This window comes from Leopardus geoffroyi, chromosome A3 (genome assembly GCF_018350155.1).
Source record: "Leopardus geoffroyi isolate Oge1 chromosome A3, O.geoffroyi_Oge1_pat1.0, whole genome shotgun sequence".
Classification (NCBI taxonomy): Eukaryota; Metazoa; Chordata; class Mammalia; order Carnivora; family Felidae; genus Leopardus; species Leopardus geoffroyi.
In genome coordinates, this window is record NC_059336.1 from 85,923,373 (window position 1) to 85,949,681 (window position 26,309).

A 26,309-nucleotide genomic window follows, 5' to 3' on the forward strand; every position below is an offset into this window, starting at 1 on the left:
GCTCTGTGCTAGATGCCTTCACAACTCTCTGCAGTCATGGTTGTTATCAACCTCATTTCACTGCTTGAAGACGAGGCCCAGAGAGTCAGTTGTTTGTTAAAAGCTACAGAGCTAGAAAGTGGAAGATCTGCATTTTGAACCCATGTTAGTCTGAGTCTTAAACCCATACTCTATACACAATGGCAAAGAACCATTATAACATGTGAGTGGGTCTACCAGCAAAACTAACTTATTAGCTAAGTACATCAGAACATTTTCTGCGTGAGTCTTTACCCCGAGCAGGTGGAGAACTTACTATTTAGTCCTTAGAGCAGGGAGAATTTAAAAGAAGGAGACTTGGGGCGCGGTGGGGGGGGGGATGCAAGCTGTCTCATGGACCATTTTTAGACACTTAATCTGCTCAGTTAGGAGGAGGACTTAGAGGTATATGGTGGGAGTCTTGGAATTTTGCATTTTTCTTTTCACCAAATAGCCTTATTTATATCACAAGAACACTCATTCTGCTCATATAAGCATTTCCAAAAACCATTTTCTCAAGAAAGTGTGCTCATAATGCACCATCTACACTGAACGGCCACCCACTTCCTCAAATGCAAGGAAGCAGACAGTTAAAAAAAAAAAAAAAAGCTGAGAGGCAGCAGTTGTTTACCACTACTTCGCCTCAGTGAGGCCTGAGATTCTTTTGAACAGGAGCTCTGCTTCCCATGAGGCAGAGTGAAGTATCAGCTGGGATATTTCTGGTAAAGCTGAAAGCAGAAAAAGCCAAGTGCACACTTCAGGAAGTACCAGCCCCTGTGGGACTATTGGGGCCTTGGGGAGCCTTGGGGGGACTTGGGGGCCCTTCCCAAGTGACAGATGGATGGACCTTTCCTCTGAAAGAAAGGAGGACACACGTTGGCAAATCAACTTCAAACCCAAGCTTGCTTGTGAAGACATCATAACGGGGAACACGCCCACAAAAGCTAGAAGGAAAGATCGAAAAGGCAAGAAGGGCGGGAATCGAGACAGACTTGTCCCTTCAAGCAGCTACTCACCAGAACTGGGAACAAAATGTCCCTGAAGTTGCCAAGAAACTGGGATTTCAACCTGAAAGTGGAGGCCGGGAAAATAGGTATGGTCACTATCTTTTTGTTGCCCTCGTGGTTCTTATATGTGAGCACTCGCCATTTGCATGTTGGTGGGCAGGGAGCTTAATCTACTTAGAAATGGATCTCTCAGCAAATCTGAGTTTGGGGAAAATTTGCATTCAAACGGATGTGTTGGCTCAAAGTTCCCAAGCACCAGGAGGGGGTTCTTTTCTGTTTGGAGGTGGTGTTGGAATGGAGCCCCCCCGAGGGCTGAGGCTACAGATGGTGTACTTGAGATGGGCTAAGGCTACAGATCACACATAAAACTTCACTGCTTGAGCTGTGAACAAACTCAGGGTGTTCTGCTTTGTGAGGCAAAATGAGCAAAAAGCAAACAGTGGAGACTGGGCTGGAACACAGAGACATCCGAAGGTGGAATAAAGACACTTTTGGTTAAAGGGACAGAATGGAACAGAATTCTTAGTGAAGTTGAGAAAAAAGAGAGATGTATTGTAGATTAATTATCTTAAGGGATGCTGGCATGTTTTCTGAGATATTCTGGCCTTTAATCTATACGTCTTCTTATTAATGATGAGAGTGACACATTGATTTTACACTGCTATATAATTGTCATCATGAGTTTCTTTATATGGGTTTCTTTTATTATTAATTATTCTTAATCGATCACAATAATTTAGGGCAGAGCAGTGGGCTGAAAGTGATTTCCCTGTCTTTCATACTCACACCTGCACAGTGAGCTAACTTCCTTGACATTAAATATGTGGGGAGGTGTTTCTTGTGGGTTGGAAAAGTTTTGCTTGGAGCAAGGTTTAGATTTGGTCTTCTAGTGGTGGTTGATATGTTACTAAAATAAGCGGTCCAATGCAAAGTTACATAATGAAGGGTTAAAGATATAGGTCTGAGAAGAGATTTGAAAGAAAATTGAGGGTAATCAGAGAAGCCATTAATGTTGGTGTCTAGGAAGGAATTAGTGGTCCCTAATGAAGCCAGGAACTATTGCAAGCTGAGGTTGATTCTGAGAATACATCAATAAGCAAGAAATTTTTATCCTAATTACTGTTGATAACTGTGGGCAAATGTTCATGTTATCGTATGGCATAAAAATTAGTTTTTAGAAGTAAAACTTCTATGATTTTGTTCCCTTGTAAGTGTCTTGCTTCTATTAACAAGGGGTCATTCTACCATCTCACCTTCTGTGTTTTAACGGGTCTTATTCTCCCTCTGTTTAAAAGTAGGAAACATGAGATTAGTTAATAACTAAATGACTAATTGATTAAATGGTCAAATAATTTTTTCTTCAGGGACAGAGGAAATTACCACATTAGAGTATACATCTGCATATTCTCAGACCTGGGATTAGATTGGGTAGATTTCATGGTTTCTACCTATGTTTATTCAATCACGGTCACCTCAAGTGCTTGCTAAAAATGCCGGGTCCTGGGCATTATCCTAACTTGTGAAATCAGAATATCTGGAGGGAGGCTCATACACTTGCAATTTAACAAGAACCCACCACTCCATCACACCCGATGAAGAAGTCCTGCTCCAGGGGCTGTGGTCTAAGTTAGTAGACTGGAAGAGCTACCATTCATCCAACATAGAGCACAGTGTCTGGTCCTAGTGGGCACACAATAAGCACTTGTTGACTGAGTGAATGACTGACTGTAAGCAGATGATATTATTTAGTGTTATTTAATGAAAAAATAATAATTATTTAATGAAAAAAAATAATCACATAATTACATAAATATTAAGAAGCCCTTCTCATTATCCATGCCATTTACAAGTTTGTCACCCTAAGAGATTAGACCGCAGTGAGAATAGCTTTCATGAGTGTCACATTGATAAGGATTCAGATCATAAGCTGAGTTCTCCCAGGAGAGAGAGTCACTGACTCAGCCACAGGACCACTGGTCCGCTCACCAGCATCCTGTGTCCAGGGGCAACTGTAAGAATTAGCTTAACAGTATATCAAAGAATCCCATAGCTATTAAGACGACGTGTGGAACATGCAGCAGTGTCAGTGAAGTCAGTGACCGATCTGGGTAGTCAGGAGTAGATCAGGGTTTCTCAACTTGGGTAAGATTGATATTTTGGACTGGATCATTCTTACTGATGGGGGCTCTCCTGTGCATCGTAGGATGTTAGCCAGCAGCCTTGGCCTCTACCCATTAGAAGATGGCAGTATTCTTCTACTACCACCAGTTATGACAACCAAAAATGTCCCCAGACATTGCCAGATGTCTGGGGAGAGACATCTGCCCTGGTTGAGAACCACTGGAGTGGATGATCATCAAAGGGTGGAACCCAAGTATTACCTCATGATTCACTGCCTAGGTCAATTTTAGAGAGAATTTTCCTAAGATATAACTTCAGGGGGATAAGCATTAGCATAAGGAGGATATGAGGACCAGCACTTGCTTGGGGAAATAGCAAGGCTCTGACACATGAATGTGGCCCAGGAGGGGGTCCCAGCTATTTCTTTTTGGCCAGCTGTGTTTCCAGTTTCCTCTAATTCTCGTGAGTGCTGAGCCAGGGCCAGAGTGAAAGTGAAAGTCTCTGAGAGTGGGGGAGGGGCTCTCCACCGCATTTTCAACTCAGAGAGCTGAGGTGGAGAGGGGCACTGGCTGGCAGAGCTGGTCCAAGGATCACCACCAGGGGCCTGACAGGGCTGGGAGAATGTGACCCAGGCCAAGCCGCATCTCACCTGGTGATCTTGGTGGACCACCCCTGGAAGAAAGGGGAATGAAAAGCAAACATATTTGACTTGAGGTGGAGCCCAGAGCATACATTTCTTTGATCCTTTGTCATCTTCCATTTAGTTCAACAATGAAACTCATGAGAACCTTCCACTGCATTCATGCACTGTTACTCAAATATTCTACTTTCCACATATTTGTCTTTCTCATTGAATCGTGAGCTTCAGAGGGTGGGTTGCAGGGCTTAGCATCTTCTCTCTCACACTGTCTGAGGGTCTGGCACATCCAGCGTGCCCAGCATGTAAAAGGGTATTGACCATCCAGGGAAAGCCCCCTTCTGCCCTGTGGGTTGGGAGCGTTTCATTGGAAGATCACCTGTGAATTTCAGGACAGCCCATATTGCATCTGGCTCAGATACACCTTATCTTGTTTTCAGGTCCTCCAAGTCCAAACAGGAAACAGAACCTAGAGAGCTTTTGGAGCTGAGACACATAATGACAGGAATTGTGGACTAGCGGTTGTTTTAAAATTTTTCTCCCCCTGAATTTAATGTTGGAAAAAAACTATTCAGAAACAAAATGTCATTATTCTAGTCTCCCAAGTAGTAAAATGAATAATGACAATAGTGGGGTTCCTTTTCCCCACTTGATTTTTTTTCTATTTGGTAAATCATTATTTGTCTGATATGGTTTGTCTCGTTTGGCCCTTTAGAAAATCAGAGTAAAGGGAATGAAAACATTTAGTCCTTAAGACCTCCATAAGTGGGGGTGCCTGGGTGGCTCAGTTGGTTAAGCTCCGACTTCAGCTCAGGTTATGATCTCATGGTTTATGAGTTCGGATTCTGTGGTGACAGCTCAGAGCCTGGAGTCTGCTTCAGATTCTGTGTCTCTTTATCTTTCTGCCCCTCCCACACTTGTGCTTTGTCTCCCCAAAATAAATAAGTGTAAAAAAAAAAGACCTCTGTAACTAGACCAATTCATAAGACCTAAGGCTTTATGCAGTGGAGGTTATTTTTCTTGTTAAAAGAAGTCAGAGTTGAAAGTATACTTTTAGATAGAGGCATTGATACAGCCACAGATACACAGGGATAGAATTAATATATAAAACAGTCCTATGAACTAATAAAAATGATAAAAGAAAATAAACAACAGGAATAGGAATTTTACAGAATAGGGATAATGCCACCAGTGAATATATGGAAATATGCTTAATCACAATAATCAGGAAATGTAAGTTAGAAGCTCAACAAATTAGTTCTCACCCACCACATTGGCTAAAAGGAAAGTCTGACAATATCAAGTCTTCTTGAACACATGGAACAATAGCAGCTCTCCTACACTGAAGGTACAAGCCTTTTTGAAAAACAATTCGGCGTGTCTTAGTGAAATTGATGATGTGTAAACCCTTGGAAGCAGCCATTTCACCACCACCGAGATGATCCCCTGGAAAAGCTATTGTGCATGGAAATCAGAGAAACTATTGTGCTTATAAATAAGAATAGATGTACGTACATTCCCTAGTATATTGCCTGTAATAATAGGGGACAGGAGGCAACCCAAATGCCCATCAATAATAGATGGAAAATTAAACTGTAGTATTTTTATTATATAGTGAAATGAGATTGAATAGCAAAAACTTAATATTTGGTGGAAAAGAAAATTCACAGAAGAGCAGAATGGGAGTTATTTATATTAAGGTTAAAGAATAATATCTGTGTCTGGCAACACTGTAAGGAAAAGCGAAGGAGTTGACTAATAAAGTCAGAGTGATGGTTACTTCCAGAGGGAAAATAAGGGAAATCCATTTGGGGAGCTTCAAAGGTACCTAACAACGCTGGTAGATACATAAGAGTTAATTTTATTATTGTATAGAAAATGAACAAAGAAATAGACATGTATATAAGCCCTCAAATATCCAGAAGGATGTACACAATTTATTAGTAGTAGTTAACTATGGGTGAAGGATGTATGGGTAAGATATACTGACCACACATATATATTATTATTACTTTTTTTGTGCACTCCTTAATCCCCATCACCTCTTTCACCCATACCCCCCACCCCTGTCTCCTATGGTAACCATCAGTTTGTTCTTTATAGTTAAAAGTCTGTTTCTTAGTTTGTATCTCTCTGTCTTATTTTTTCCCGTTGCTTGTTTGTTTGGTTTCTTACATTCCACATATGAGTGAAATCATATGGTATTTGTCTTTCTCTGACTGACTTATTTTGCTCAGCATTATACTCTCTAGCTCCATCTATCTTGTTGCAAATGGCAAGATTTCACTCTGTTTTATGGCTGAATTATATATATATATATATATATATATATATATATATATATATGCATGCCACTTCTTTTCTTCTTTATCCATTCATCAATTGATGGACATTTGGGTTGCTTCCATATCTTGGCTATTGTAGATAATGCTGCTATAAACATCGGAGTGCATATATCCCCGTGAATTAGTGTTCTTGTATTCTTTGGGTAAATACTCAGTAGTGCAATTGCTGGATCATAAGGGAGTTCTATTTTTAACTTTTTGAGGAAACTCCATACTTCCACAGTGGTTGTACCAGTTAGCATTTCCACCAACAGAGAGCCAGGTTTACTTTTTCTTCACATCCTCACCAACACCTGTTGTTTCCTGTGTTATTGATTTTAGCCATTCTGACAGATGTGAGGTGATACCTCATTGTAGTTTTGATGTATATTTCCCTGATGATGATTGATGTTGAGCATCTTTTCATGTGTCTGTTTGCAATCTGTATGTCTTTTTTGGAAAATTGTCTGTTCATGTCTTCTGCCCATTTTAAAATTGGATTATTTGTTTTTTGTGTTTTGAGTTGTATCTGTTATTTATATATTTCGGATACTAATCCTTTATGAGATATGTCATTTGTATATATCTCCCATTCTGTAGGTTGCCTTTGGTTTTGTTGATTGTTTCCTTCACTGTGCAGATTTTTATTTTGATGTAGTCTCAATAGTTTATTTCTACTTTTGTTTCCCTTGCCTCAGGAGACATATCTAGAAAGAAGTTTCTACAGCTGATGTCAAAGAGGTTACTGCCTATGTTCTCTTCCAGGATTTTTATGGTTTAAGGTCTCATATTTAGGTATTTAATCCATTTTGAATTTATTTTATTTTATTTTATGCTATGAGAAAGTGGTCCAGTTGCTTTCTTTTGCATGCTGCTGTCCAGTTTTCCCAACACTATTTGTTGAAGAGTCCGTCTTTTTTCCATTGGATATTCTTTCCTGCTTTGTTGAAGATTAATTGACCATATAATTATGGGCTTACTTTTGAGTTTTTTATTCTGTTATTCTATAATAATAATTCTATATTATTTTATTCTATAATAATTATAGAATTATAATAATATAATTCTATTATATTATTCTATAAGACCTTTGTGTCCATTGTTGTGCCAGTATCATACTGTTTTGATCACTATAGCTTTGTAGTATAACTTGAAGTATACTTGAAGTATAACTTGTAGTATAACTTGAAGTATAACTTTGTAGTATAACTTGAAGTCTGGAATTGTGATGCCTCCAACTTTGCTTTTTTTTTTTTTTTTTCCAGGATTGCTTTGGCTATTCAGGGTCTTTTGTGGTTCTGAACAAATTTTGGGATTCTTTGTTCTAGGTCTGTGAAAAAATACTGTTGGTATTTTGATAGGAATTGATTTATTATCTTATAAATATTTTCCAGGCTTCCTATAATGAATAAGTATTAACTATGCTATTAAAAATACTTAAAGATGAAACAAATTCCATAGTACTTGGTCAAGCATGTTGGCATAAGGTCTTACAGGTGACATGTGCTCTTTGGCCGTCTGTAGACTTCCTGCACTTCTAGACTCAGGATAGAGGGTTTTCCTGGAAGAGCTACATGGTCCCAAAGTGACTGGGGAAGCCCGCTTGAGCATATTTCTTGCTTTCTATGAACACATAAATGCTGGTTCCCAGGTTGGAAGCCCATGGTGAGCCTGTCTGTACTAGCTGGCATTCAGCTTTGGTGAACACTCTCTTTAAAATTCATTGCTAAACTTACCATGTCCTAATCTGTATCAGCCTGGGTTTGGGACCAAACGTAGTCTATTTTGCTGTGGCTGAAGCCTCTGTACTCCCTGGGTAGCTCCTGGTCCCTGATAGGTAACGATCCTGGTCCCTGATGGATAAAGATCCCCACATGTGCAGGCAGAGTCAAGGGGAACGCCATGCCTTCATCAGACAGTGAATACTGACATGAAGTGGTGTTCTTCTCAGGCCTCATACTTCGTTTATTCTTTGTTCAAGTAAAAATATTTGTCCTATGTTGTCATCTACTTACCTTTAGGCATAAATTAAATTCTTTCTGCAAAGTGCATGCCTCCTGTTGCCCAGTGAGAGCCTCCTGGCCATTTGGGGAAGAGAGACTGATGTCATTCTAAACAGCAGCAGAGTGAGGACTGACTTGAGTGGTGACAGGAAGCCAAAATCTTGTTTTCCGCACACTCATTGACAAAGTCCTCCCTGCAGATGCCAGGCAAGGTTGATTTAGATTCTGTACTTTGTTTTTGCTTGGGAACCGAAATATACTTGGTTTGGCAGGGGTGAGCTCAGTGACTTGGTGCATGTTCTTTGAAAATGGATCCAAAACGAGATACTCCATGGTGCTTGCATGGTGTACACAGCCCAAAGTATCTTCCAGTCAAGGTACTACTGCTGTGTTGGGCTCACAGTTTATAAAGCATCTACACAGAGTGTCTAGTGGGGCAACCATGTGGTGACTCCTCCTGTCTCTTCAGAGCTGGAGTGTGGTCCTGTGAATAAGGAATGTGCATAATGGGGGTTTTGGAAAGATCGGAGGAATGATCAAGAAGAATAAGTTGATGGTAATGGACCCTTCACACTCAAGATCATTTGAAAAGAAAGAAGTGTAATCTCTCATGAAGCAGCACCATGGTTGGCTAACTGGATGCAAGAGAAGGGAGCGTGTGAACAGCTGAAATGCAGCTCTGGCCGTGGCCACAGTGATTAAGGCCAACAGGCAATGGTGAAGAAGCAAGGGGCAACATCAGGGGACACCCATGGTCCTTGGAGACAATCCTGAATCGAGGGATTCCATCCAGGGGATGGTATGTAAATTTTGCAGAGTTCCCAGGCAGGAACTGAGATATGGAAGTTACAAAAAGAGAAAAATAATTTACATTTCTTGTTTTATGCTTTACTTGTCACCATTTTTTCTCCTTGAACATTTTTTTTCCCTTGAAAGTTTTCTAAAAAAACAAAAATCACTTTACCAATATATATAATACCCATAGGTGTGGTAGCCAAATAGAAAGACAGTCCTGCTCTCTGCTCCTGCATGGCTTACAGGCTAATGGGACACAGACAAGGAGACAATTACAATACACCAAGACAAGTCCTGTGATGAGAACAGCTGAGGGGCCAGAGGAGTGTGGCTGTGAGTAGGAATTTTGGTCCAGCCACCTCTCCCCATCACTGCCATTCTTTTCTTTAAGGTACAGACCTGTGCTTTCTTCAGTGAGTCCCACACTTGCCCTCTTTTCTGGCTGGTTTTCCTATACATAGTTTCTGTTTCTTTGGAGAAGAAAAAAATCTTTGTAATTTTGTATGGGTCCTCCTGGTGAAGGAATTAAACTCAAGATTTTTAGGATCTGGACCTGCTCACCTCCGCACTTGTCCCTGGCTATCTGTGCTTCCCCAGGCACGCTCACACTCCTATTCTAGACCTCAGCCCTGTCTTAGCTTTCTCAGTTCCCTGCTCTGTCGCATCTGCGTGAAGCCCTCTCTACTCAGGACTCCCTTTCTATCACCCAGTTCCTACCCATGCTTTGGTCACAGCATAGACATTTTGCCCTCTAGGAGTCTCTAAGTCTGCAAATCTCTGGAAGGAGAGTAAAATAATCCCTTCTCAAGCTGTTTAAACAGAGAGGCTTATAGTTTAGACACTGTGGACTTCCTTCTAGATGAGTTCAATGAATGTTCCTCAACTTGCATATATGAGTCAACTCCACCAACATATGGCTTGGTTTTTGAACAAAGAAATTTGTCCTAATCTGAAAAATGCAACACCAGTGTTCTAGGCCCTCCCTGGAGAAAATAAATTTGAATTGCCTGTAAAAAGTGGCATTGACAGAAGATTGTCTAAAGGATAAATTGTTCATTGACTTTTCTCAATAGGAGTGTAGGCGGGTAGGAGGGTGTGTGGTAGAGAAAAAAATGCCTGAGGGGTGCCTGGGTGGCTCAGTCAGTTGAGCGTCTGACTTCAGCTCAGGTCATGATCTCACAGTTCGTGGGTTTGAGCCCCACACTGGGCTCTGAAGCAGGGTCCAGGATCTGAGTCTCCCTCTCTCTCTCTGCCCCTCTACTGCTGTGCTCTCTCTCTCTCTCTCTCTCTCTCTCTCTCTCTCTCTCTCTCTCTCAAAAACAAGTAAATAAACATTTTTAAAAAAGGGTGCTTGGCCTTAAAACCCTTCTGCTAATTTGCAGTGAATCCCAGGGCAAGTAGCTTACTTATTAAATAGGATAATAATACATGTATTAAGAGGAAAAAAGTGTTTTGTGTACATAACATGTTAGATGTTCAGCAAACACAAGTTTCCTTTCTTTATAGATAATCTCTTTCCAACTCCAGATCAAATTAGAGGCTGTCCTTGGACTACATTACCTTGGCACCTTCACAGAATGGACTCCCTGAGTTATGCTTTAATATTACACTCTCAGTTTTTATCTTTACTGCAAGGAATGATTTCATGAATTTTGTGCCTGATTGTGTTGTAAAAATGAGAACAAGGAATGGACAATGCCATTGACTCCTATATGAAACTCTGTGTGAAAAAATTCTTTGAAAATTCAGTGCTTGGTAATACTTTGTCTCCTTTGAGGGACTGGTGCGCTTTCTCCTTTCTGCACATTTGTGCAAGTTATTGTGTTTCCCTTTTTGTCTTGGCTGCCAGGAAGCTCAGATCAGAGCTAAATTGAAGCTCAATCACAACTTTTACTTATTCACTTAACACACTTATATTTTCCTTTGTCTTTGTTATAAATCTATGTGTTCATTGCAAATGAGTTTTCTACTTGAAAATGAAGAGCCAATTAAGTCTTTGAAGAAGGGGTAGTATAAGCAATATATTAGTACATAACTCCTCAGATAGCCTATGTTTCATACTTAGTAGTAGTAACTGGGCATTACAATTTTTTTTTTATGAAATTTATTGTCAAATTGGTTTCCATACAACACCCAGTGCTCATCCCAGAAGGTGCCCTCCTCAATACCCATCACCCACCCTCCCCTCTCTCCCACCCCCCATCAACCCTCAGTTTGTTCTCAGTTTTTAAGAGTCTCTTATGCTTTGGCTCTCTCCCACTCTAACCTCTTTTTTTTTTTTTTTCCTTCCCCTCCCCCATGGGTTTCTGTTAAGTTTCTCAGGATCCACATAAGAGTGAAAACATATGGTATCTGTCTTTCTCTGTATGGCTTATTTCACTTAGCATCACACTCTCCAGTTCCATCCACGTTGTTACAAAGGGCCATATTTCATTCTTTCTCATTGCCATGTAGTACTCCATTGTGTATATAAACCACAATTTCTTTATCCATTCATCAGTTGATGGACATTTAGGCTCTTTCCATAATTTGGCTATTGTTGAGAGTGCTGCTATAAACATTGGGGTACATGGGCATTACAATTTTTTAAAGAATGTTCAAAGAATGGCAGTGCTGAGAATTAGTTTTTTATTCTATAAATGAAAATGCAATTCTATGACCATTTATATTCTTTCCCTGGTATTGTATAAAATGATGGCATTTTCAGTGCATTGGGATCAATCATTTCTCTCATTCATTCATTTATTCATTCATTTATTCATAAAACCTTTATTTGCTGACGTCTATATGATAGATCCTTTTCAAGGGGCGTTCTGGATGTTATACTTCTCACACTGATAACATACTCTCACCCACACCTCCATCTTTCTAAAAAAAGTGTTTTCGACTTTGGTGCCACCACATTTTCTCCATAAGCTGTGAGGTGTCAGTCACCAGGACTGTGACTGACTCAGGTGACAGCTGCTTCACTTCCTTGTTTCCTCCTTATGCTACCCACTCACTCCCAAAATGTACACACACAGATCTTAGTTCCAGATGGGGCTGGTGATACTCTACTGCTCGAGCCCTGGCCTACGGCTTTCAAACCATTTGTGTGCTTCCTTGTTGGTTTGGGAATTTCAAAGTGAAAGAGGAAGTGTTACAGTATGAAGATTTTAAGTCTCTGTAGAGTCATTTTCATATTTTTATTTTTTATTTTTTTTAATATGACATTTATTGTCAAATTGGTTTCCATACAACACCCAGTGCTCATCCCAAGAGGTGCCCTCCTCAATACCCCTCACCCACCCTTGCATTTTCATATTTTTAAAACAGCTCTATAAAGATTATAAAAAGAATTTTCTGACAAAGTCAGAACTAGCTATAATAAAAGGAGCCAGCTGTGTGTGTGTGTGTGTGTGTGTGTGTGTGTGTGTGTGTATATATATATATATATATATATATATATATATATATTACGGTAGTTAGAACTCTAGGTTTGGAGTCAGACTGCCTAAATGTGAATCCCACCATCACTAACTGCTACCTATGTGACTTCGATCCTCAGTTTCTTCATCTGTAAAATGGGCACAATCGTAGTGCTAAGCAATACGGTTATTGTGAGGATTAAAGGACATGATCTTTGTAAACTCCTTAACAGAATAGCAAGCATTGGTATGTGCTTTATAAATATCAGTTGTAATCATTACCACATGGGCATTACTACAGTATAGATATGATATCAACTCCTTTTAACATGTCAGTGCTGAAAGCCACAGCCAGCAGTGCTAGGGTTTTGTTTGTCTTGGTCCAGTTAAGTTCTGTATTTTCTTTAAACAAACAGTCTTTAAAACATCTGCTGATCCACTTTCCTGCCCAGTGACTGTCCCTGTCCCACAACAACTGAGCTAGGCTGTTGTTGACTAGTCATTTCTTATTTCTTACTCCTTCTCTCTCCAGCCTTTAAATGAGGAGTCCTTCCTTCATGCATACAAGTTTTATAAATTATGTTTACATAGCTTCTTCTTTCCATTTTCTTTCTTCTTTCTCTTTCTTCCTCCCTCCTTTTCTTTCTTTCTCTCTCTCTCTCTCTCTCTCTCTCTCACTCTCTCTCTCTTTTTCTCTTTCTTTCTTTCTTTCTTTCTTTCTTTCTTTCTTTCTTTCACCATTTCTTTCCTAAATCAGGAAAGTACCTGAGTTATAACTTCCCAGGAAGCATTAATGGGAAGTTTCTGGTAAGTTTCCTGCAGAATGCCTGCTGCAGAAATGTCACTGTCACTGCACTGTTGTGATTGGAGAAGTTCCTCAAACTTCCCTTACTTTGGGGAGGAAAAGAGTGACTCTGGGCTGTGCATTGCCTGAGAGACCCTCCCCCATAACTGAGGAACCACTTCCTCCAGAGCTGCTAACCTCTGCTGGTGTCACATGTACCTCTGGCCACTAAAGTGAGGTTGAAAGTTGTTTGTTTAGGCCTCAGTGGAGTCAGTGTTTAATGTTTGTGATCACTTACATGTGGGTTACAGCACCAGCAGGCTCGTTTTTCCGGTGTGCTATAAGAATCCTACTATTGTGGCTTACTATTCATTTTTAGATAATTATTTTTAGATATAATTTTGAGGAACCAGCAGGACCTTTGACACGAGACTCCCATCTTCCCTTAGCCTCATTTCTGTTGTTGCAATCCAAGGGTTTTTGTGTGAGTGTGTTTTTCCCCTCTGACTATCCTTCTGCATTGTTTTCTGTGTGTTTGGTCATTTAGACTCAGAAACCTGTTTTGCTGGTGGGTGAAAAATATCTCACCGTACACACAGCAGAGTTATGATGATAACAGGTACAGAGTATAGTTGTCACCCCTACACCCTTCTCAGCCAAGGCCCTTTGTGCCGTGTTCTGACACTAACCTCCTTCTCTTCATTTGGTACTGACCTCTTTGTGAGCCAATCTGAGTCCTGATTTGCTTGGAACTTAGGGGTTCCTGAGATATGAGAGTCTCAGTATGAAAACCAGGAAAGACACCCTGGTCCTAGCGCTTTGTCTGAGAAAATAAAAGGTATTTTGAGAAAATACTGCCATCGTTGTGATAGGTGCTCTGTATATCTATTGAATTGAGTTTCGGTGAGGTCACACAATTTAGGGTAAAAATGAAATTATGGGAAAACTTCTTTAAACCTTGAATTGTTCTTTTTTTTTTTTTTTTTTTTTCTACCCGTGGTCAGAAGAACTCCTTCCAAATTCTTTCTTCAGCTTATCTGCATCTTCTATACTAGCTTCCTCTATCTGTTTTTATGAAATTTTTTATTCTGGCTCATACCTTCTCTGGAAGGATTGGAAGCCACACCTGTTAGCCAGATGGCTGAGTACTTCCTTCCAGAATCACACAGAAAATCCCTGCCCTGTGGGATCTCTATATCTGCCCCCTGGGATGGCCATTCTACTTTCTGGATTTTCTTTTTGATTCTACTCCTTCCCCCCATCACCATGGCCACCACCCATCTCCTCTTGGAAGCCTTCCTGAATTGCCCAAGTAGGATTAGTCCCTCCCATTCTGTGACATTGTACCGCTGTAATTACTGGGCACGTATTATGTGCTGGGCACTTTACTAGGCTTAGAAGAGAAGATAAAAAAAATTAAGATCTTGACCTCAGGTAGCTGACAGTCTCCATAGGGAGACACTCAGCGGGAAGCAGAGTTCTCCCACTAAAGAGAATCAGAAGTTCCTAAGCAAAGTAACTGCATTTGTGAGATTTTAAAAAGCTGACACAGTCTCTTTCTGTAACTACAGCTTCCTTGCCCCACTTGAACCACAGCCCCTAAATATCTAAAGGGACAAATTTTTACTTGGTAATTCAAGTCTATAAAAAAAAAAAAAAAAAAAAAAAAAAAAAAAGACAAATCAAGTTTCTGATTCCAGGCTGCCATTCTGATTAACTGCCAGTAGAGGGTGCCAGCAGACAGTGTAGTTGCACTTCTATAGGTAAATTTAGTTGTTTCTATGGTTTCTGTCCAGAAATCCTAGGGTTTAAACCAGTCTCTGGGCAGCACAACGCTGTCTTCATATCTTATCCTTCCATGGCCTGAAATGCTCAACATTATGATGAAAGCAATTAATAATTTAGTCACGTTTGTGTCTTTACAGACAAAAGGTGAGGTTCCAGATAAAAAGTGTTTCTTGAAGGAGAAAAAAACCCCACAAACCAACTCAACTAAGAAGCTAGACCTGAGTGTAAGGAGGGGAAGTTCTTTAAGAACACAGCCCTTGAAGTCAGATAAGCCTGGATTTGATATCCAGCTCAGCCTTTGATCACCTTTTTGAGTTTGGGCAAGTAGCTATAATCTCACTGTGCCTCGGTTTTCTCATCTGAAAAATGGGGGCAATAGTCCTGCCCACTTTACAGATTTGTTATAAGAATCAAATAACGTATGTACAAGTCACTTAGCAGGGTGCCTGGCAATAAACTGTTGTTTTTATTATTGGTAGTATCTCTCGTTTGATGGCCTTATCTCCAATACTTTCTCCACCTAGCTCAGCTACTCCTAGTCACAGGTAAACTGTATCATCTCCTATAACTGTACCATCCCTGAAAGCTCACTTTCAGGCTTCCCATGCTGTGGTGCCCAATTCGCCCACTCCAGCAATTCTCTTATCTCAGTGAGCCCCCATTCCATTGGTCCTACTACTTTTTCACTATTAATCACCCATCATGGCCTCTTTACTATAGTTTCCTCATTCTGGCAATGTGGCACTGCTGAATAGATGCCCTTGAGCCTTCTGCCTCTCTCCCACTGTTGTAACCATGGGGGAAAATCCCCTAACCCTATTTAAACCCAACAACCCACTTTCTGGATGCCTGTGCGTGGGCAGCTGAACATCACTGGGGAGAATCAGACCATTGAGCTGCCTGGATTTACTTAAAACACTTTTAAAATGTTTATTCATTTTTTGAGAGAAAGAGATAGACAGAGCACGAGTGGAGGAAGAGCAAAGAGAGAGGGAGACACAGAATCCGAAGCAGGCCCCAGGCTCTGAGCTGTGAGCACAGAGCCTGATGTGGGGCTTAAACCCACAAATCGTGGGATTATGACCTGAGCTGAAGTCAACGCTTAACTGATTGAGCTACCCAGGCGCCCCTGGATTTACTTAAATCTGTAACCAATCATATCAGGTGGATATTCAATAGTTCCAGACAAGCCTACCATGCCTACCTAGTGAATTTACTTTCTTTTTCCCAAAACCTTTCCTTCTTTCTTTTTTTTAAAGGTTTATTTATTTTGAGAGAGAGAGAGACAGCAGGTAGGGTAGGGACAGAGAAAGAGGGAGAGAGAGAGAATCCCAAGCAGACTCCACACTGTTAACACAGAGCCTGATGCAGGGCTCAAATTCATGAACCATGAGATCATGACCTGAGCTGAAATCAAGACTCGGACGCTTACCCAACTGAGCCACCCAGGTGCCCCATCTTTTTTTTTTTTTTAAATGCTTATTTATTTTTGAGAGAGAGAGAGAGAGAGAGAGAGAGAGGCAGAGAGAGGGAGACACAGAATCTGATGCAGGCTCCAGGCTCTGAACTGTCAGCACAGATCCCAGCGCGGGGCTTGAACTCATGAACCGAACCGTGAGATCTTGGCCTGAGCCAAAGTGGGACACTTCACCAACTGAGCCATCCAGACACCCCCCAAAACCTTTCTTACTGTCTTCAAGGCCTTACTGCCTCGTCCTGCTTTTACCCTCACTTTTATATTTCATAGAGAAAAACATGGGCAGCTGTGTGAGAACCCCCTTCCTTTTCTACCACCGGATGCTTCAGTCTCCCCACACCTTCACCTCCAGCACTAACCCTTAGACCTGAACAAGAGGGCCCCCATCTGGAGGCCCGGATCTTGGAGAGTCCTGCTCTCAACTGGCTCCATCTGTGTCCTCCTTCATGGGGTGAGGTGCCTGGCCAACGGTACATGCCCTACTTGCTTCTAGACCATATGGGGCTGTGAAAATCCCTACACAGTTGGCCAGAGCTGCTTCCAGAATTCGCACGAATGTTTTCCCGCCTGCCTGCCCCTCCCCACCCCCCCCACAAGTGGTTGACTGCAGGGAGGCCCAGAGCAGAGCTTGCGTGTCTGCGCTGATGTATCCCTGGGCATGTGTGTGAGGCCCTCCCTGTGAGAAACAGAGCTGGGGGTGGGAGGAGAGAAAGGGCACGGGCTGCAGGACAGGGCCTCCATTTGTATTCTCAAATGTCAGGGGTGGATCTGGGCATGTCTTATTCTGCGGTAACCTAATTAAGCATCAATGCACATCACTCCACCAAGAAAGTCCTTATCAAAATAGCTAATATCTGTACCTTGGCAAGCCAAGGGTGAACCAGCATTTCACATAGCCATTTCTTCCTGGAGATGATGTCAAGTCTTCCTTGATAGCACACTCCCTGGCTTCCCTTCACCTCATTAGCCACACTTTCTGACTCTTGGTGATGGAGTCTCCTTCTCCAACAGACCTCTTAACTCCGTAGTGTCCCAGGCAGAACCAGCTACTGAGGGGCCTGGAGCATAATGCAAATGTGGAACCCCTTGTGCCAAATTACTAAGACTTTCAAGCGCGTGACAGCAAAGCATTAAACTAAGCACAGGGACGGTCTAAGTGTGGGGCCCAGACTGTACAGGCTGCATTTCTACAAACCCAGCCCTGGTCCCAGGTTTCAATTCCTTTGTCCTGTCTCTCTCCTCACTCACTGGGTGACCTCATCCCTTCCATGGCTTTAAATTCCATCTGCACCCTTACATGTTAGCCCTACCTCTCTGCTGGGTTCTAGACTCCTTGCTACCTTTACCTGGAGGTCTCCACCTGGAGGTCCAACACAATTCATGTCCAACACAGAATTCAGGAAACTCTCTTCCCACTCTACCCCACGAAGTGCACCTGCCTGAATAAAGTCTCCACCATTCACCAGGTTGCACAGGCTGAAAACCTACAGTCCTCTTCCATCCGACTTCTTCTCTACTACCTTTCACCTAATCCATCAGAAAAAACTTTTGGATTCATTACTAAGTAATGCCTCCGATCTGATTATTTCCATCCCTCGGATACTATAAATACATCATTTCTTGCCGAGTCTACTGCAATCTTTTGCTAACTAGTCTTCCTGCTCCTACTCTTGTCCTGTATCCTATATTCTCTGCACCATGGCCAGACTCAATATCTTGAAAGTAGAAATCAGGTTATGTCATGTTTTCTTTGAAACCTTCAGTATGCATGGAATGGACTTCAATCTAAGGATCCCTGCCTATGGGATCTGAACCCTGCCTCTGCCTCCCCACCCATCTACCACTCGTTGGCTTTTCTCACACTGCCCTTCAGCCACACCCACCTTCTAGTTCCTTCAACACGGGTGCTCAAAGCTACTGCATGGCCTGTCTGCTGCTCTCTCTGAAGCATGCTCCCCCAGATCTTACCGTGGTCTTTCCTCTACCCCATTCAGTTTCAGTTCAAATATTGTCTCTCTGAAGTGGTCTTTCCTGACCACAGTATCTAATATGGCCCTCCTACTCCAGTCTGTCTTTATCCCATTATCTTACTTCATTTTCTTCATAACACCTTTTTTACCTGAAATGATATTTACTTGTTTGTGATCTGTGGCCTCCAGCCTCCACTAGACGGTAAGCTTTTTGTAGGCAGAGCTTCATTTGTTTTGTTCCCTTTTACATTACCACTGCCAAGAACAGCGCCTGACATACAACAGGTGATCAAGGGATGTTTGTGGAATACCTGGGGACTGGCCTGTGGCCAGCTTTCTTCCATCCAGTGAAATGAAGAAAGTTAAAATACGACTAATGCATGTTTTTTTTTTCTGCTCTTATTATTGTTGAGCAGCAATTTGATCCAGAGAGACAATTTTGATTTTCTTGTGGAGAAAGAAGTAGGACTTCTGGTGTCTAAATCCAACTTGGAAAGCATGTGGGTGAGTGAGCATTCATCTATTCTTGAGAGAGATCACAGGGCTCAGACTGCTGAATAGGGTCACAAGGGATACTTCTTGCCCTTACGATCAATCTTCTTGATGACTGGTTCTATAGAGTGGCCAACAGATTCCTTTACCTCTGACTCAGGGGGCCGGGGAGCCATGTTCAGTAGCCTGCTTCCTTCCCTCTTCTCTTTAACTGGATGCCAGTTCTCTTTAGCATCCAGGGAGCTCCTAACTCATGCACAAGGCAGCTGTACTCAGGAAATGCAAATATTAAAGCTATGCATTGGCGTTGTCATACAGTCAGTTAGTACAGGTTGAGCTAAGGGGTGAGGATGAGCAAGGGAAATGAGGAAAGGAAGGAAGAGAGTCGGAGAGAGGTTCTAGTCTCCTATAATAACCCCAAGGAGCGCTTCTGTGGGTCCTTCAAATGACAGAATCATCAGTCCAGTGGCCTTCATTCTAGTCATCTCTCTCCATGCACCCCCTGCTCTACAATTGGCCGAGATGCCCTCCTCAAGGCTAGCTGTGCAGACACTTGACTTGTGCAGTTGCACATGGCCCCATGCTCAGAAGAGTCCCGAATGTGCTTTAATGCTCTGTTGTTGCTGTCTCGAAAGTCAGCAATTTTTGAACAAGGGGCTTCACATTTTCATTTTGCACCGGGCCCTGCAAATTATACAGTTGACATTCTTCTACTGTTTAATCTGGGAACTGGGTCCTCTGTGAGCCCACTTCTGACCTTAGGACATCTTCCTCCCCTGAGTAGTGTCCATCAGTCTATTCGTTCTACCTCCTGACTGTACTGCAAATCTGCCCACTTATATTCTCTCCATTCCAGGCCCAGATGATACTGCAGGCCTCCTAGCCATTGTTCAGCCTCTGGTTTTCACAGTCTTGAACTCATTCTCTGTGAGCTCCCCAGCGCCTCTCGTGCCAATAGTGTCACTGATCACAGCAAAGCCCCTCAGGCCTCAAGGGAACTATTCACAGGTGACATCTGGCTCTGGAGTGGAAGCTCCCTATACCTCCTGTAAATCACTGCTCTTCAAACTTGGCTGCTTGCTGGAATTGCCTGGGGGGGGGGGTCTTTAAAAATTCTGCTGCCTAGTTCCCTTCCAGAGATACCAATTTAAGTGACAGAGTGTGGTCTATGTTTTTGGACTCTTTATTATAAGCTCCTAAGTGACTAGCTACATAGCGAAGTTTGGGATCTATTGCCATGAGTGCTTCCAAAGTGCAGGGCCGGCTGACATTTCACCTGCTCTAAGCACACATTGCCTGGGGAAGTTTCTAGAAGGACTTGCTTTTGCAATAGTATTAGACTCCAAAAATTGTAGGCCACTTCTCTTTCCATGATTTTCACCTGTACACAGTGTCTCTTCTATCCCCACAGGGAATAAGGAATGCTCATCCTCAGTCAGAGCACAGAGGTGGGGGGCTGACTCATGCCCACCTGGGTGACTTGGGGTGCTGGCCTAGCCCCAGCCACTCTTCCTACTCCCAGCAGCCTTGCTGTTGCTCTGCCAGGGACTCTGGACAGAAACCAGAGGGAATGGGAACAGCCAGGGGAAACTCAGGTATGTCAACAGGGACCCAACGTGAAGGGCGAAAAGGAAAGGTGGAGGATACACAGTGTGAGTAAATATGGCTGAAGAGTCCTATGGGCATTTGGCACATTCTAGAAGACAGTGAGGGGCTTTAGATCCTTAAATTAGCATAGATTTAGCCCCTGACATTTTTCATTTCTGTTCCAAATGACTTTAGAGTGGCTTATGATTATACATTTAATACCCAACTAACATCCTTATCAGGTCTGTATTCGGGGTCCTTGCCTTTGTGTCCTGAATTGGCTTCAGTAAGCTCACAACCTTCCCCAGATTGTAAGAAAAATTATATATGTACATGCAGATTCTCACAGAGATCTGTAATCTTATACGGGCTGAAGCCTCTATGTTTCCAAGCACAGAAAAGCATCTCAGCAAGGAACTCTGGGATAATTAGGTATAATGTGATGGGCAAATGACTCCCACCCTCTGCCCTGCCCCTCCAGCCCAAAGGTGTTTTCTGGGTGTTGTGTGAAGAGTGATGTGGAGGAAAAGATAAGGTTGACCGGGAAAACATCACACAGGTTCCCCTGTTCACAGTCTTCTCCTGACCCAGTCTTCCAGGCTTGGGCCAACAGGAGGGCGACAACAGTTGGGAAATTCCCAGAATTGCTTCTTGTGGCTGAACTGCAAGTCCTGGCCAGCCACAGGCCCGCATCCTGTCCCTTGACCGGTAAACTGAAGCTGACTGTGGCCACCAGAGGGCAGCACGCCCAGCCAGGGCCGGGATGGATCCGCAGGCGCCGCCAGACCGCCCCCCCCCCCCCCCCACCGCCCCGCTGCCCCCGCCCCGGAGCTGCTGTTGGTAAACTGAGCGGGTGCCCGGCGGCCATTTCATAAGCTTCAAAAGAACATGACCTTGTGTAGTAGATGATTGAATTTCAGTCTCCACCTCTTGTGTTGGAGCTGGGATTTACTGTACTTTCTGAGATCTCACTTGGTCCTTCTATATCATAAAGGGTAGATAGCAAAATTACCCTCCACAGCTCTAAGGCGTCACTTGGGACAGCCATACATATGCAGAACTTAGTACAGTTCATGCGATCAGCCGTACAAACTGTGAAACATCTGTTCTGTAGCAGTATAAAAATTGCAAACTATTCTTCAAGACAGAAGAGAAAAAAACAAAAAGAAAAATGAATTCCATTGCAAGGAGAGACCTGCCATTTCCGCTTCCTCCAAGTGACCCGAGGTCCCCAGTCATTTATTTAACGTTAGGCTTGTAGAGGTTCAGTGGTATTGTTATCACTTTACCGATAAATATAATAGGCCTCCTTGGGGCTGTTTCCCATCCCCACCCCCACCCCCACCCCTCGGAGGACTTCCAACACGGTCTCCGTGGGCGGCCACAGGCTTGGCCTTTGTAACCCCGCCCCCCAGGACAGGACTGACTGGAGCAGGAAGAACAGAGTGGAGCTGCGTCTCTGGTTTTCTCTCAGCCTCAGGCTCGCAGAGAGTGGGCTCACGGAACTGAGCCCTGCAAATCACAGGGTACTAAGAGGAAAGCCCTTGAGCTCTATTTGGAGCTCAAAACTCACAAAATCTGCCTTGATTTCTGCACATCCTAATCCATGGGGTTTTTTTCCCCTGAAATTTCCTTTGATTTTGTGATTTTGTTTTGAAATACTATATTATCCTTAAAAAATCATAGGGGTGTGTGTGTGTGTGTGTGTGTGTGTGTGAGCGAGCCTCATCACTATTGCTGTTTTGGGCTAAACAATTCTTTGTTGTGGGGGCCGTCCTGTACATCATTGGGTAGTTACCAGCATCCCTGGCCAACATCCACTTGATGTTAGTAGTAGCCCTCCCAGCTGTGACAACCAAAAATGTCTCTAGACACTGCCAAATATTGTCTGGGGAGGGAGGGTAACTGTCCCTACTCGACAGCCAACTGATGGACTGACCTATCTGTTTATCTATCTATCTATCTGAAACCAGTTTGATTCAGAATCTGTTTCTTATAGCCAAAAAATTGTTGACCAAGGTAATGAAAAAACATGGCGGAAATTCTGTGAACTGCCCAAATCTGAATACAGCAAATTAGCAACACAACTGGGACTTGATGGATATTGGGTCTCCTGAACGAACACTACCCAGTGGACTACCTACTGCTTTTCCATAAGAGAACCCTATCAACTTGCTTACTTACCGTTGTGCCATTCCCTACACTAAAAACCCAGTACTACTGCAATTAGGAGAATACGTTTATGGAAGGAGACATCCCTGGCTGTATCCCCTTATTTGTTTGGAACACCAAAATGAATAATCTGGATGAGGATCATGGTCGAACTTTTTCACAGGAGTGTGAGCTTGTTGCTGGGAATGGCATGTCATACCTTCCCTAGCCCCCATGACAGGGACATGCTAAACGAAGGGCGTTCCCAGCCCCACTGGGATCCTGTTCCCTTACCAGCTGGAGAGATTTAGCTTGGCATGTTAATTTTCCCCACATTTCCATGTTTTCTGAGGCTACTCACCTCACCCAAGTCACTGCGGGATGGTAGAAATAACTGTTTTTTACATTCAGGACTCGTATTAGCCATGGAAAATTTTGAAGGTCAAAAGGAGGTGAAAACGCCAAATAGTTCTGCGTAACAAGCATGCAACAAATTTGAGCAGATGAAAAGAATTATTTTGAAATTGGCATCTAGTAAAATCTATTCATTTTGGTCTGCAGTTATATGACTTTTGGCAAATGCCAGGAGTCCTGTGACAACCACAAAATCAAGATACAAAGGAGTTCCATCACCAAAAAGAACTTCCTCCTATTGTCTTTTCTAAGTCAGCTCTTCTTCACCAACCCTAGGCCTAGGCAACCACTCATCTGTGCTCTGTCCCCGTAGTTTCGCTTTTTCCAAAATATCTTATAAATAGAATCATAGAGTATATAGCTTTTGGAGCCTGATTTTTTTTTTACTCAGCAGAATGCAGATTCATTCATGTCACTTCTTCTCTCAATAGCTTTGTTTTTATTGCTGAGTAGTATTCCACCATATGGATGTGGCCATTTGTCAGTTGAAAGACATTAGGGTTGCTTCTAATTTCTGGAGATTATGAACAAGCTATTTTAAATATGTGCCTACAGGTTTTGGTGTGAACATAATGTCTCAAATCTCTTGGGCAAACTTTGAGTAGTGGTACTGCTGGGGTATATGATAAATATATGTTTAATTTAACTCTGTAAGAAACTGCCAAAATGTTTTCCAAAGTAGCTGTGCTATTTTGTGTTCCCATCAGTCATGAATGAAGATTCTAGTTGTTTTCCTTCCTTATCAGTCCTTGATATTGTTATTTTGTTTTAAAATTTTATTTTAGTTATTCTAGGCACGTGGGTGGCTCAGTTGGTTAAATGTCCGACTTTGGCTCAGGTCAGGATCGTGCGGTTCTTGAGTTCGAGCCCCATGTTGGGCTCTATGCTGACAGCTCAGAGCCTGGAGCCTGCTTCAGATTCTGTGTCTCCCTCTCTCTGCCCATCCCTCGCTCACACTCTGTCTCTCTCTGTCTCTCAAAAAATAAATAAATGTTGGGGCACCTGGGTGGCGCAGTCGGTTGAGCGTCCGACTTCAGCCAGGTCACGATCTCACGGTCCGTGAGTTCGAGCCCCGCGTCAGGCTCTGGGCTGATGGCTCAGAGCCTGGAGCCTGTTTCTGATTCTGTGTCTCCCTCTCTCTCTGCCCCTCCCCCATTCATGCTCTGTCTCTCTCTGTCCCCCAAAAAATAAATAAACGTTGAAAAAAAAATTAAAAAAAATAAATAAATAAATGTTAAAATTTTTTTTAAATTTTATTTTAGTTATGCTAATATGTTTATAGTGGCATTTCATTGTAGTTTTACTTTATCTTTATCTAATGACTAATGATGTTTAGCATCTTTTCACTTGGTGAAGTGTCTGCCCAAATGTTTTGTCCATTTTAGAAATTGATTTGTTTGTTTTTTTATTGTTGAGTTTTGAGAGTTCTTTACATTATTATGGATACAGCTCCTTTGTCAAATATGTGATTTGCAAATGTTTTCTCCCAATATGTGGCTTGCTTTTTATTCTCTTAGTACCTTTCATAGAGAAAAAGCTTTTAATTTCAATGAAGTCGAATGTCAGATTTTTCTTCTATAGATTGTGTTTTTAATTCGAGTTGTTTTTGATAATCTCAATCCAGGATATTCTGTGGATATCAAATATGTTTTGTAAGTGTTATGAATTCTTTGAGTTTCTCATTCAGCTCCTGCCTGCAATGGTCTGCAAACACTTTCTTTCATTTTTCTTCTCCAGCACTGCCCACATGAACACACCCACACACTTAACCCTTACAAACACAGATTTCCTGTGTCACTCAGAACCCTCAAACCACCCTTTCCAGGCTTCCTCCCAAAGATCACAAAAGTCACATTTTCCAAAGTGTGTCTTTTAATCATGCAGGGGCAAGTGTTGGAAGTTTGGAGTGGTCAGTGCTATGTTTATAGTCGAACACTCCAGAATGTCATTCTGGATCCTTTTTCTCAAAATTATGCAAGTAGAAATTATATTCTGGAAACTCATCCCCCTCCCCCCCTACAAAATACACCCATCCCTGCTGTAACAAAGTCATGCTATAGATCAATGGACTTGAATGTTCAGTCAATTAGTTAGCTATGTTTATCTATTTGTTTTTTGAAACATTTCCCATATATTCAAAAGAACAGATGTTTTCAAAGGCTGCTCTTACGTCTGGATACAGTGCCCTCCCACTTAGGTCGATGAGAAGTCAGCCATTTCGCAGTTGATACAATAAAGGAATGCCGGGAAAGAAAAGGAGGGGAGAAAGGGTGGAGTTACAGTGTAGAAGAGGAAAAATATGATTCATCCTTGAACACAAGAAGTCAGACCTTTCTTCCATTTTTGTACTCACATTAATATAATCTTTAGCATTTCTATTCTAATTGTGCCCCATGCCAGTTTATTATAAGACATGTCAGTTATTTTATGTTTGATAAATCTCCATTTAGTGCCTCCCTTCAGTTCGGTGAAATTATTGTCTTAAACCCAACCCAACTATTACAAGTTATTTTTCATCTTGAAAAGGTCCCTTACACTATAAGGTGTTCCAGGCCAGAGGGACTCAGAATGCAAGTGAATCCCTCATGTCACGGTGTCAGTCACCGAGTCACCCATTCATGGTTCCCCTTCTTCCACTTCCTGTTTGTCCATTTGTGCTTCCTGCTTCTTCAGCGTCTGCACCCAGAACTTCAAAGCTTAGTTTGTCCTTCAGGGATCAGTGGCTAAAAGCAAACAAATGGATAAAGAAAAAAGAAAGAATAATATTCTTCTCATTCTTCTGTGGACAAGAGACTCGGTACAGAGACTGTGAGAGCCAACCAATGTGGCCAAACACAAAGAAACGTATCAGGGCAAAGGTCTGTGTCTGACCACCAACAAAGCTTGGGTCACACAGACACACTATGGTTGCTCACAGATGCATACAAAATAAATCCTAACATTTTTGTGAGGTCCTTGGGTGATAAAAGAGAACTCCCCCTCCAAAGCATTTTCTTTTCAGACAGCTGATAAAATTTGACAGCTTTGAAGAGGAAATGACTGCAGGATGTCGGTAGCAGAATCACAGGGGAAATGCTGCACTCTGCAAAGCCTCACTCGAGTACCGTGAAGCATAGCTTGAAATGGATAGAGACGCTGGTAAAGGACATCATTTTATAAAAAACTAAAATCTCAGTAATTTCTTACAAGTCAGCAGCTGTAGCCAAGACATGGACATGGATATTTTTCTGTTTGTGTTTCATGAATTTTAGAATGATTTCTTCTGTCAAACCCTAAGATGTTTTTTACCAGCATTGCAACATGTGAGGGCAGTGGAAACTTTCATCCACTCGGC

General features: G+C 42.3%; 1 protein-coding gene across 2 annotated transcripts in view; it reads left to right on the forward strand.

Annotated features, from left to right (window-relative positions):
• Positions 1-655: 655 nt before the first annotated feature.
• ARHGAP25 (Rho GTPase activating protein 25) overlaps positions 656-26,309 on the forward strand; it is a 91,149-nt gene continuing 65,495 nt past the window's right edge. For both annotated transcript variants that reach the window (XM_045446304.1, XM_045446305.1), the window contains exon 1: positions 656-1,111. In XM_045446304.1, coding sequence (XP_045302260.1) covers positions 1,051-1,111 — 61 coding nt within the window. In that variant the 5' untranslated portion in view covers positions 656-1,050. The remainder of the gene's footprint in view (positions 1,112-26,309) is intronic.